The sequence below is a fragment of the Pelobates fuscus genome, chromosome 10 (genome assembly GCF_036172605.1).
Source record: "Pelobates fuscus isolate aPelFus1 chromosome 10, aPelFus1.pri, whole genome shotgun sequence".
NCBI classification, from domain to species: domain Eukaryota; kingdom Metazoa; phylum Chordata; class Amphibia; order Anura; family Pelobatidae; genus Pelobates; species Pelobates fuscus.
The window spans coordinates 119,477,581-119,492,113 of record NC_086326.1 but is presented as its reverse complement, the minus strand read 5'-3'; the positions used below and the strand labels follow the sequence as shown (position 1 = coordinate 119,492,113).

Sequence of the window (14,533 nt, the reverse complement as noted above, 5' to 3'; positions counted from 1 at the left end):
TGCAGTGTTACATTTGGTTTCACGTACAGCAGCTTGTAGTTACACAATCTATTGCAGGATCTCCCCAGTGATTGGGGATATCTGTTGTGCCCCACATAGCGTATTCACATCGGGCCTGCACCACCATTGGTGGGAGGGCCTGTCTTGGTTTGCCAGGTGCAGGGAGGTTCCCATGCTGTAAATGTGCCTAGTAGCCTGTTGTAGTGTGGGTACACTCTTTGAGCCTATTGGTGTGCCTGTGGTGCGTTTATAGGCACGTTCCCACTCAAGTTTTATGTGGTGAACAGATTTGCTTGTTCCGCGTGTTTTTAGGTCCAATGTGTTGGGCTTTGCTTCTCTAGTATCTCCTTTTGTAAGGCGTGGGATTGAGCCTGTGTTGGTTGAGGTTCTAGTGTTTGTTTTTTTTAGACCTTAATGTTATGAATTGTGCTAGCTTTTGTTCTTCGTTTCGGTCTTGGTAGTGTGCGCAGTTTTGTGGGGTGAGGGGGGTAGTAGCTCTTTGTGGTTCCTTTGCGGTGGGTGAGTTGTGCTGAGGGGGTCAGCCCCTCTTATCGTGGCCCGGGGGGGGTGGTTGAGGGGGGAAAGGGGGGTTTGGAGGGGGCGGGTACGAGTTAGAAAGAGAGAAGGAAAGAAGGATGGGAGAGGAGGAGAAAGAGAGAGAGAGAGAGAGAGAGAGAAAAAGGGGGGTGAGGGTTACCTGTGCATTTTAAAAAACTTTTAAATGTCTTCTGTTCATGTTTGCCCTTGCAATACCACTCCTAACCCTATTTGAAGTTTTATGTTGCAAGATATGTGCCTCTCCATGGTTGGATTCCTGCACTGCGAAAAAAGAGCCTGCCATTAGTAATTAAGTCAAAAGTACATAAAAATATATACCAACTTGACAACATACATATAAACTTTTATGTGATATGATAAAAAATCTACAGTGAACAAACAAAAAATAGATTTAATAACCCTCAATGGAATATATGCAAGCACAACATAAATTATATTCAGTACCTAAAGAGCAAGACAAAAAACAACAGTGTATTCTGTAAAACACATTACATAAGAGAACAAAAGGGGAATTCCACTCACATGATAGATAAACAAGATAAAATAGTTAAAAGGAAAATTAAGAATTTGATATAACTAGTTTCAAATGTCACTATCCATAAAATAGTTTGGTTCACAAGGTATGAGTGACTAGTAAGATCCAATAAAGATATACAGGGAGTGCAGAATTATTAGGCAAGTTGTATTTTTGAGGATTAATTTTTTTATTGAACAACAACCATGTTCTCAATGAACCCAAAAAACAAATTAATATCAAAGCTGAATATTTTTGGAAGTAGTTTTTAGTTTGTTTTTAGTTATAGCTATTTTAGGGGGATATCTGTGTGTGCAGGTGACTATTACTGTGCATAATTATTAGGCAACTTAACAAAAAACAAATATATACCCATTTCAATTATTAATTTTTACCAGTGAAACCAATATAACATCTCAACATTCACAAATATACATTTCTGACATTCAAAAACATAACAAAAACAAATCAGTGACCAATATAGCCACCTTTCTTTGCAAGGACACTCAAAAGCCTGCCATCCATGAATTCTGTCAGTGTTTTGATCTGTTCACCATCAACATTGCGTGCAGCAGCAACCACAGCCTCCCAGACACTGTTCAGAGAGGTGTACTGTTTTCCCTCCTTGTAAATCTAACATTTGATGATGGACCACAGGTTCTCAATGGGGTTCAGATCAGGTGAACAAGGAGGCCATGTCATTAGATTTTCTTCTTTTATACCCTTTCTTGCCAGCCACGCTGTGGAGTACTTGGACGTGTGTGATGGAGCATTGTCCTGCATGAAAATCATGTTTTTCTTGAAGGATGCAGTCTTCTTCCTGTACCACTGCTTGAAGAAGGTGTCTTCCAGAAACTGGGAGTTGAGCTTGACTCCATCCTCAACCCGAAAAGGCCCCACAAGCTCATCTTTGATGATACCAGCCCAAACCAGTACTCCACCTCCACCTTGCTGGCGTCTGAGTCGGACTGGAGCTCTCTGCCCTTTACCAATCCATCCATCTGGCCCATGAAGACTCACTCTCATTTCATCAGTCCATAAAACCTTAGAAAAATCAGTCTTGAGATATTTCTTGGCCCAGTCTTGACGTTTCAGCTTGTGTGTCTTGTTCAGTGGTGGTCGTCTTTCAGCCTTTCTTACCTTGGCCATGTCTCTGAGTATTGCACACCTTGTGCTTTCAGGCACTCCAGTGATGTTGCAGCTCTGAAATATGGCCAAACTGGTGGCAAGTGGCATCTTGGCAGCTGCACGCTTGACTTTTCTCAGTTCATGGGCAGTTATTTTGCGCCTTGGTGTTTCCACACGCTTCTTGCGACCCTGTTGACTATTTTGAATGAAACGCTTGATTGTTCAATGATCACGCTTCAGAAGCTTTGCAATTTTAAGAGTGCTGCATCCCTCTGCAAGATATCTCACTATTTTTGACTTTTCTGAGCCTGTCAAGTCCTTCTTTTGACCCATTTTGCCAAAGGAAAGGAAGTTGCCTAATAATTATGCACACCTGATATAGGGTGTTGATGTCATTAGACCACACCCCTTCTCATTACAGAGATGCACATCACCTAATATGCTTAATTGGTAGTAGGCTTTCGAGCCTATACAGCTTGGAGTAAGACAATATGCATAAAGAGGATGATGTGGTTAAAATACTCATTTGCCTAATAATTCTGCACACAGTGTATAGTTATGTGAGTGCTCCAATAAAACAAATTGGATATAGTGTAACACCACTCCAGCAACGAAAAAGTTAATTAGACAGATAAAATCTACCCAACGCCCTGAGTTTGATAATAAACAAAAGAGATCCATGCTATTATAGAAAAAAAAAATTGGGATCCACAGTACAAGTCCTATATTTAAAAAGGATTCACAATCCTTGCCTGGACATTATAGACATGTCAGATTAACTTCTGTGGCTGGGAGAGTATTTGAAAGTTTATTAAGGGATAATATTTAGGAATTTATTGAGAACATTGTCAGCAAAAATCAGCATGGTTTTATGAAACATGGGTCATGTCAAACTAACCTAATTGCATTCTACGAAGAAGTTAGTAGAAGTATAGATCAGGGTGTTGCATTGGATGTGATCTACTTGGATTTTGCCAAGGCAGTTCCACACAATAGACTAGTGTTCAAACTCAAAGAAATTGGTCTGGATGCAAATTCTTGTTTGGTAGAACACTTAAAAATAGAGTACAGAGTTGTCATTATTAGTAAAAAAAAATTTGTATCCTCAAAAATGGAAACAATTTTTTTTCCCCAACATTTTTGCAATAAAAACGTGTGCATAATAAGCTTAGGAAAAACAATTCAAACTAATTTATTTATGTGTCTTGATTTATAGAGTACATAATATGTATAGGATTTCAGCTTATTTTGAAAGTTAAAGGTCACTCAATACAAGGACTAATTTTTTTTTTTTGTAATGTGAAACAATTTTAGAAGTTGTTGTTTTTGTCTTGTAAGTTTAGTAGCCATCACAGAAAACAAAATTGCAACGCAAAAGTACATATTTATATAAAGTAGACATCACAGGCTATTTTACACAGAGGATAGAGCAGTGCTAGACAAACTGAATACACTGGAATAGGAGGCAGCACAGGCATCTCTCGCGCCTTAGTTGCCATGCGGTTGCCGCCATTTTGGGAGCGGGTTCTCGCCGGCGCCGCGGCACTCCGATGGGTCATAGGATGGGGACCGGGATCACCCCCACTGGCCCAGAGGGGGGGGAAGAACAGGGCCAGACCAACCTAGCTTTGCGGTTTTGCCTTACCGCTGGTGGGCAGGATAGCTAGGCAGCGGCCGTCCACCCCGCTCACTGCCCGAGCGGTCTTCATCGCTTACAGCTAAGATCGCCTCCCCGAGGGACTAGAACCTCAAGCCTCTCCCCGGGACCAGGGTTGCCTCTTGCACTGGGGTGCTGTTATTGGTCGGTTAGTGAGTATTTAGCCGGTGTTTAGGGCCGAAAACTGGAGGAGTTTTCCGGAGCTACTCCACTGTGCGTCCGCTCAGCATGGCGGTCTGGCCCCGCTACCGGGAGATATATTATTTACTACTCACAAATGGTTCACTCTAAGCACATACTTATCTTCTGCTTGTTCATCGTTTGCTTGTTATGCTGACATATTTTAGTCATCTTTATTATATCAATTATCTTAAGTATAAAAAGGATCACGTCACTCCGAATACACGTTTTACCAGACGTAATGTCCTCTGTTCTTTTCCTTTTTATTTCATTCTGTATCATAATTTAGATTTGCTGCATAAAAGATTTAAAAGGCACACGTAGGAATACTTTCTTAATTTTACCCGTGGACTATTCTGAATTAAAAATATCATGACGCTTAAACTTACAGGGCTATTCACTAAAGTGAGAATTCAAACGGAATTTCCAATTTAAGGCCAAAATAGCAAAACTGGAAACATTTCATAGTCAGCAGTGCTTTGGACTTGGATTTGAAATGATCTTTGAATTGATCTTGAATTCTCATTTTAATAATTAACCCTGTTAGTATAGTTGTAAAAATAGGGGGCAGCCTAATGTTAGTAAATAATGGATAGGGGCAACAGCTGACTGTCTCATCTCCACAATGTATTAGTAATTGTGTTTAGCTAATTTTATTTAAAAAAATGTATACTAAATAAAATTAGATGGGTTTTCATAGCATATTAGAATTTTAGATAAAAGTTAAAAAAAAAAAAAATTGGTTGTGGCAAGCTATATATCACAGATCTCATCCAACAAGAGAACATAACACTAGATGTAAAATGTACAAACCAATTGTCTGCCTTCCACATGTCTGTACTTGAACAAAGAATATGTAAAAAAAATATATATAGTTTTTCTATTTTGATAAATGCTGTGTGTACTGTACATATTAATGTTTTTTATTTCATTAACATTTCTGTTATCCATTATTTTTATTTTTTTTTGTAGATACTAGAATGGCAGAAAAGCAATTGCTTCTAGAAAATAAAATAGCTGTTTTGGAAAAAAGCCTGATTTTTCTAAGGAAAAGTAAGTTGTAACAAGATTTATACATTACATTGCTTTTTTTTAAGACATTTGGCAAAGCAGTGGGACTGTTAATGGGAAACCAAATTATCAAAATGACAAATACGAGATTATAGAACACCAACTCAAACACTAAGCTGTATTGTTTAATATAATACTAATTTGTTACTGACTACCATTTCACTAGTTTATCCAGTTAAGTTTAGTGTACCCAGTTGTACTCCTTTATTGGTGACTCCTCCATAGCAGAATGTATTTTATGTCTTAAGACTTTGCTATCTGCAATTGTAATAGACCACAAGGTCTTTGAGAATGTGATCATGTTATACAACATATGAAATATCTGTTTTAAAACAGTTTGAACTCCAGGATTATTTAACATTACTTCTTGTAGTCTTGACATTACACTAAGACAAAATCCTACCACGTGAGTCCATGTGTAGCCAATCTCTACCCTTAGCAAAAGAAAACTACTCTACCTTTCCCTTATAAGAAAAATATAGTTTGGCTTAATTTCAGTAATTCCAAATTTAGTTTTTCTTTAAAATTCTTTAAATATAAATTCAAATGACCAGAAATTTTCATTATTTCCAATAGGGCACTGTTTAGTAGATAGGTTCCCTAATTTAGTACCTTGATGTGGGCATCCTTAGCTTGGATGCCAATTTAGGGCACCGTTTAGTAGACGTTCACTCATTTGTACCTTGATGTGGGGATCCCCTACCAAGGATGCCAAATTAGGGCACTGTTTACTTCATGACTCCTTAACATGGTACTTTTTATGTGGCATTACCTATTTAACCCCTTAGTGACCAGGCCATTTTTCAATTTTATTACCATTAAGGACCAGGGCTCTTTTTACATTTCTGCAGTGGTTGTGTTTAGATGTAATTTGCCTCTGACACATTTACTGTACCCATACATATTATATACCATTTTTCTCGCTATTAAATGTTCATTCTAAACATACCATTATTTTCATCATATCATATAATTTACTAGAATAAAAAAAAGTAAAATATGATAAAAAAACAAACAAAAAAAACACAACTGGCCATCGTGCACCCATGTCCCAGTTGGAACATGTCTGAAGCCGGCCAATGTAATTCACCTCCGTCAAACTGTATGTTTTTGAAAAGTACACACCCTAGGGCATTTCACATGGTGGCATTTCAACACTTTACATGCACTAATTCTACCACCAGTCTCTGTCAAACGTTTTTGTGGTGTTATTTTTCACTCACACATTCTACTTTGTGCATAGATTCTAAGCTCCTGTTAGGTGTTACTGCCAAAGGACACCCCAATATGTACTTGGCATCATCTCCCGAGTACAGCGATAACACTCATGCATACGTTTGTTGGGTTCACTGGGGGGGTGCAAAGCAAAATGTCTGATATGCGTTTTTCAAATTTTACATATCTTGTTTGTCTATCTTCCTTTTGAGGGCCTTATCAGATATCCCAATGTATTTTCTTGCCATGAGCATGCATATATTTGAAAAGTTTACACCCCACAGTAGTTGAAGAACGTGTGTGGAGGTAACTGTTCAATCCTCAATTTTACACACGCACACCGCTTTTTGACTGTGATTTAGGAGAGCCCGTTGTTGGTTATTGCAAGAAAACATCCCGGGTTGTTTTCTGCGAGGCCTCCTAAGGACACCCATGCCCCCCATGCACGGGGTAAATGTAACAACCCCCTAGACCCCCCCCCCCCCCCCCAAAAAGACACCAAAAAAAAAAAAACTGAACGGCAAATATTACAAAATAAATAAAAAATGGGCCAGTTTAGGAAGGCGTAATATGCCGTCTAGCTTCACTGCCCTTGCCTATTTAGGCGGCAATGTAGCAGCCAGGAATCTTCTGACAAAATGAGGTAAGTCCGTGTGGCCCAGGGCCTCAGGCATCCCTTTAACCTTGAGGTTATATCGCTGCCGCTGGTCTTCGAGGGCATCAACTCTGTCCACGGTAGCTTTCTGGTGCCAGCGAAGCTCCACCTTGGAGAGCCTGGTGTTATGTTCACTGTGGGAGGCCTCCAGGAGGGTGAGCTTTGCATTTGCGCCGTAAACTGCTCTCTGGAATTGGGCCATATCACCCACTATATTAGATCGGAGCTCCGTCAGCATCTTCATCAGCGATGCAGTGACTGGTTCTCTATCCTCTGTCGGAGGAAGCTGGGATTCCGTTGGCATACCGGGAGCATTCCTCTATGCAAGTTCCAGGAGATTCTCCGAGGAGCACGAGGAGCCCCCATCAAGGTGCGCCATGCTGTTCCATGCGGCCCTCTGGGAGCTGCGGAACAGTTCACAGATGTCCCGGGCTGGCAAACCCTTATCTGATCTAGGTTTTTTATTTTTTCTGCCCATGACAGTGTACCCAGGTGGGCGAGTGCCTGATCTTTGTGGTTTTATGCGTTTTTCTCCCCTTTGGTACAGTTTTTAGGTAGATCTTTTACAGAGCTCCGGGAAGACTGTCAGGTCGACAGTTTAACTCCACCCATTTATATATATTTTTGTTATGTCTTTTAAAGCTTCATCCAAACAGGATTTAAAAAATCTTACAATATTTCTCTCTTGCTGTTGAACAGGTGAGTTTTGAGGGTATAGCAATAAGCATTCTGGATTCGTTTTTTTCCATGTTATCCCCATTTTCTGAAGGGGAAAAAAAAGTTGAAAGCTTGTTTTTTCATACTGCAGTGCAGCAAATTTGCCGTGTAAGGATACAAAATTAGGGAACTATATACTAAACAGCTCTTAGGTGAACCCTATGAAAAAAATGCCCTTTTCTTGATTTTGCTGTTTCAGTTGATTAACAGTAGTCCCTAATTTGCTATCTTTATAAATGCAAATTTATCAAACATTTTCATCTCAGTTCGTTCACATTTGTTTTCTGTAATTTCAGAAGCTGCTGAATTAGGAGGGTTCCAAATTCTTAAATTCTGACGAATTCTGATGAAATTCTATTTGGCCAATAGCAAATGCACATGTCTACTAGTTATTAGTAATACGATCAACTAAGCAAATAAGTATATAAGGAGGATCTGTGCCAAAACTCAGTAGTACGGTGACCCAGCAGCAATCACTGAAAACCCTCTAAGGCCAAAGACAGAATAACCAATATTCCAAACAGGTTTCATCTAATACAATTGTCTAAACCGACAATCCCCACAATATGCAATATATATCAAATAATAAAAGAGACCAAGTCTTCGTGTAATAAGTTTGATCATTACATTGATCATCTGATCCTCAGAGAACATTCAGTAGAAAAATTATAAACTGCAACAGCAGAGGTGGGATAATCCCAACCAAAGATATGGTGTCCAACATACTAGGTGAGGCACATCCCAGTATAGCCAGAAAAATGTAGTAAACAAATATACTACAATGCCCAAGATGCTCTGAAGTCAGAGACTGGAAATACTTTTGATAGCATGTGGAGGAACATCAGTCTCTAACTTGTGAGCATCTTGGGAATTATAGTATATTTTCATGTTATAGGCTCTTCACTACGTTGCTTTACTTTTCGTGGTTATATCATATAATGCATCACCCAGTCATATCCTGGTAAGGATTATACCACCTTTGCTGTTTACAGTGAGTGAATTCACCTACATACACATGTTCCCAACTTCTTCACTCCACAATAACCAGTCAATAATATTAAATGGAAACTTATGAGATCATTTGTGATGCTGCTCCTTTTTCACTGCAGGACAACAAGACATCTGGTGCGGCAGCGCAGTGTTAAAGTCGGAAGGCAGTGATGTGTTGAAATACAATATCCCTGCCCCCTCCACCGACTACCCCATATCTGAGCCCTAAAATACCTGTAGAGCACAATAAATGATCTACTAAGGCCATGCTACGTGGTAATGCAAAGAGAAAGAAATATGTATATCTGTGAGGGAGCTGTGCAGGCTTTGATCTGATAAAGCACTCAGTTTAAAAACCCTTGGCAATGCAGTCTGGTTAGGGGAGATATATTCATCTCATAAACTAGACCACTAAGCACCACAGGTCCCCATGTAAGACCTTGTGCTGTACCAGGCCTTGTAACAGGTACTGCCTTTGCCAACCTTAGAGCTTTTTCTTTTTATTGTCCGGAGGGAAGATTGATGATCTCCCTCACCAGCCCTCTGCCTGCCGGAGAGGATTGGGCAGAGAGCGCTTCAGTTATGCACATTCCCCAGGTGCAGATACTGAGCACTTCTTGTGCATTCTCGACATTCAGAGCATTGCTATAGATTACCACGGCAATGCTCTGATACTATTAGTGCAGCATCTGGTGCAAAACTTAAATGCAGGCACTAGACCTGATCCTCAGGCACTAGACCGCCAGGGGATCAGTATCCCCATCTTCATGGACAAAGGTATGCAATTTTAATTTATTTGAAGAAGTACAAATTTATAAATAAAAAAATCAAAACATGAAATTTCTTTCCTACACCCTTCTTTAAAGCCCTATGTTATACACTACATCCCTATCCTACCCAGCACTATGTTCCCTATACACAATACATCCCTATCCTTCCCCACAGTATGTTTCCCATATACACTACATCAGTATCCCACACCATACTATGTTCCATAAACACACTACATAACCTACACCCTAATATACTTATTTTTTTCATATTGTTCTTATATTTTGTGAGTGTCAAAAACATACAAAATATAAAAACGACAAGACGACAAACATATAATACAAAGTACAATTCAATCCTAGGTGGGTGATGCCATGTGGATTTTATTACGTAATTTCAATTTGTTTTGGGAGCTTAATATAAGTTAATAAAAGTCATATTTCGGGGATACATTTCTTGTAAATTATTTCTTATCTTGCACATTTATTTTATCAAGTCACGCCTGTGAATACACCCTAATTTAAAGCCCTACACTACATCCATACCCCACACTCTATTGTCACCACTTACTTCTTTACTAAACAGTAATTTTAAGTCTCACAGAATGTAATAGTTTTATTTAAAAACACCTCACCTAGGCAAAAAATAATAGGGGTTTAGTTACATTATATGATCATATATTGCATAAGCCTGCCACACCGTCAATGTACCCCATTCTTGGCAGGTCCTACTCAAGCAGCCTAATGCTTGCTCTTATGAGATTAATCTACTTACATGGGAAATACTTCCTTACTGGGACTCTCTGCAAGTCAAGGCTAAATAGGGTAGAGATTGTAATAGTTTAATTTAAAAAACACCTCACCCAGGCATAAAATATTGGGGGTTTAGTTACAGTATATGATTATACATTGCATAAGCCTGCCACAACATCAATGTACCTCATTCACATTGTGGCAGGCTGCAACTTAACCCCTATTTTTGCCTTGGTGAGGTGTTTTTAAATTAAACTATTACATTTTGTGAGACTTGAAATCACTGTTTAGTGAATGAGCGAGTGTGCTGGATTGTGTATTTTGTATGTTATGTTATATATTTTGTGTGTATGTGTGTGGATGTGTTATTATGCCTATAATTACAATTGCATTAATATACAATGTGGAAATGCATAATATGCCTAGAAATTACATTAATGCATAATATAGGGGTAGGCAACCTACGGCACTAGTGCCATGCATGGCACTCGAGGTGTCTTTGCACGGCACTCAAGGCTGCTAGAGCCAAACAGGCTCTGGCCTATCAGGAGTCCCAGTAAAACTTCAGATATCTGCTAATCCGAAAAGGTGAAGGTCAATCCTAAATTTATGCATTGCAGCATGTAGAGGTAGTGATTCCAGATCACTTACTCCCAACACTTGTGAATAGGAATCCACACTGTAGTAGAGCAGCTTGCAGTTGCTGTTGCAGTTCCTATCCTTGACATGTACCTGGCCGGCCTAGTCCCCACTGGAAGTCACCCACACTGCTAGATATACAAAGAAATGCAGAATAACCCCCCCCCCCCCCCGATAGAAATAATACGGACAGCCCACACACAAACATACACACAATCCACACAAATGAACCACTAACAATCCACATACATGCACACAACCCCCAAACAGCCCCCACACACGACCAAACACACACTGTGACATATCCATCCACACACACACAATTCCACAAGCAGCCCCCATACACAGCCCACATTCATATGTATCATACACAATACCATAAACTACTCATGAACATATACAATATAATAGCTCATATACGCAGGACCGTCTTATTGCGGGGCAAACTGGCCAGCTGCACCGTGAGCCCTGCTGGCCTCAACTATTTCTAACCCTCTGGCCGGTAATCCGCACACTAAGGAGGCCCACCGGGTGGCCCATGCACAAAGGACCACCCGGTGGGCTTCTGTCAGCAGGGGCACGGACGCACGCTGAGGCGCTTTAACAGCGCGAGCGGGCCCCTTGCTTTTCGGCAGCAGGCTGGGAGGAAGTGACGGCCGCGCATCACTTTGTCCCACAAGAGGAGCATGTGGGAAAGAAGAGTAGGCAGATTGGAGGGGGGGGCTGGCCGAGAGCGCTAGACCCCAACTCCCAACGCCTTTCAGCCACCAACTGGAGGGTGGGTTTTAAAGTGTATGTCTGTGTCAGAATGTCTGTCAGTGTGTGTGTGTGTGTGTGTGTGTGTCATCTGTGTGTGTCAGTATGTTTGTGTGTCAGTATGTCTTTGTATATCAGCATATCTGTGTGTGTGTGTGTGTGTGTGTGTGTGCGCGCGCATTTCGGTGTGTGTGTGTGTGTGTGTGTGTGTGTATATGTGCATACATCTCAGCATTCACACACTAACACTACACACAAATACACCCCTGCATTCAAATTTCAACACTACGTACAAACACATGTTTGTGTTACACACCAAAATTATATGTAAATACACCCCTGCATTCAAAAACCAACACTACACAAGCACATGCTTGCAATCACACCAACACTACATACAAACATATTCCATACAAAAACCTGTTTACGTTCAAACACACAAACAGCTTAGTGCTAAATACAGACCTGCAAACATGGGTAAATGGTAGAGCCCCAACTGTCAATGCATTCTGGAGTTGCACGACAGATGGGGATCTACCTTTTAACCACCCGTGCAACAGGGAGACCCCCAAAAATTCTTGCACCTCTCTACTTTAGGTCTGCCACTGCGTTGAGGTGGAGGACGTGATTGCATGCCTGGGGAGGGGGGACGGGGTCCAGGGGGCCCCAAGAAAATGCTTTGCCCAAGGTCCAGTCACTATTAAAGACGACCCTGCATATACGCATAAAAACAACGATACAAAGCAATTACAGTAAAAATAACAAGCAGAATACGGCAGCATACACAGCTCAATTTAAAAAAAATAGGACCGGCACGCTACGGGACATCACAATCCTATATCGGCACAGTGCTGCTAAAAGGTTGCCTACCCCTGGCATAATACCTATGTAATAGACACTTAGCAATTTTTACACGGTGGAAAGTTTTGAACGAGGAATGGTGGCCATGGAGGCATGCTGTACATTTTTTGTCACACGGTGCCTAAACGCCTAAGGCTTGCCCCATTGTAGCTAGACAAGGCTGTTCACTAATTCACCCTACAAGGTGAAAATTGTAAAGGGCCATTTGCACCTATATATTTGCCATGTATAGCAGCAAGAATAACAAACATATATAATCAGATTTTACATAGGTTACTTTATAGCTCTCTGATAGAATTTCTATAAATGGGAATTCCTGGTATCTCAATCATTTTTGAAAGGTGATTTCTCTAGAATGTAAGATGATAAAGTTCATTTATGTAAAACTGTGTGAAACGTTTTAATCCAATTACTCTTCAATTTTTAGCTGTCCAGTCTTCTGTAAAAGGAGTGAAGGTACTTGGAGACAAAGTGTACATACCAACAGATTTCGATGAAGATTATTCCACAAGTCGAGCTGTTTGTGAAGTTCTTGGTGGAACTTTACCCACACCAATGAATAGAGATGAATATAATATTATCATACAATATGCAAAAGAATTGAAAAAGTATATTTTTTTAGGCATTAATGATATTAAAGAAGAAGGTGTATTTGTGTATCTCAATGGGAAACAAATAAATTATAGTTATTGGGGTCCGGAAGAGCCCAATGGCAAAAGAAAAGAAAATTGTGTTGAAATAAGAGCAACTCACAATGGATGGATTGACATTAACTGTGCAAACAAAAATAGAGTTGTATGTGAATATTAAATGTGTATTTTATAGTAAAAGATCATATCTGAGCTCTTTAATATGTCAATTAACTCTTTGAGGACCGGACTGTTTTGGCCATGTTGTACGTTAAGGACCAGAGCAGTTTTAACACTTTTGTGGTGTTTGTGTTTAGCTGTAATCTTCTTCTCTCTCATTTACTGTTCCCATACAAATTATATATTGGGTTTTTTTTTCAGGTCAAGAAGGACTTTCTTTACATACCATTATTTGTATCATGTCATCTAATTTACTTTTAAAACAATAAAATATGGTGCAAAATTAAAATAAAACATGTTTTTTTTTTTTTACTTTTACTTGAAAAATATTTTACTTATCTACAAAAGCTAATGAGAAAAAAACTGCTAAATAGATTCCATATGTGTTGTCCTAAGTTTAAAAACACCCAGTGTCTACAGGCTTTTATTTTTTATTTTTTTGCAAGGTATAGGGCTATAAGTACAAATATGACATTGCTGTTTCAAAATATATATTTTTAAAATGTATCAATAGTAACATTGTAACACTGTTACCTGTCATAACTCTCTGAATCACACCTCACATGTACACATTTTTTTTAAAAGTAGACGACCCAGGGTATTCAATATGGGGTATGTCCAGGCTTTTTTAATAGCCACTTAGTCACAAACACTGGCCAACGTTAGCATTCCTATTTCAGAAAGGAATGAAGAGGTTATGGTCATGGACTAACCAGCACCAATACCTCAAAGAAGTATACAGGAGGTATTGAGGGGCATAACCCCAGAACATAAATATGAAAATAGCGATCGTATGTGGGTGGAACTCCCTCACATACGAAATACCTCCTAAAGTAAAATTACATATACATGGTATAAACCTTTATTAAGCCGAAGAGGAAACAAAATAAATAAATAAAATAAACCACCAAGTCAATACACACCCAAAACGTTTATAAACATTGATACAGTGAGAAATACGGTGATACAACTTAAAAGCCTGGGTAGATCCTAAATACCGCAATTTAGTATACAGGGTCTAATATAGCGAATAGTAGTAATCCTTATATGGATCAAGTAAAAATATGGGGACCACTGTATAAATGGTATGTTTATATTTATGTCTGGAACCTACAGAATATGCAGAGACTACAATTACATACTATGAATACGTCATAGATACCCAAAGTTTACTAGTGAGATAATAAATAGGCAGTATAGGGGGATAGCTGTAATGGTGTGAACGGAGCAAGTCAGGGCTATGTTGCAATGAATTTCCTG

General features: G+C 39.5%; 1 protein-coding gene across 1 annotated transcript in view; it reads left to right on the top strand.

The window, feature by feature from the left end:
- Positions 1 to 13,306, top strand: part of LOC134574793 (collagen alpha-1(XXVII) chain-like) — a 53,218-nt gene extending 39,912 nt beyond the window's left edge. Inside the window, exons 9-10 of the mRNA XM_063433865.1 lie at positions 5,010 to 5,090; positions 12,892 to 13,306. Coding sequence (XP_063289935.1) covers positions 5,010 to 5,090; positions 12,892 to 13,274 — 464 coding nt within the window. The 3' untranslated portion in view covers positions 13,275 to 13,306. The remainder of the gene's footprint in view (positions 1 to 5,009; positions 5,091 to 12,891) is intronic.
- Positions 13,307 to 14,533: the final 1,227 nt, after the last annotated feature.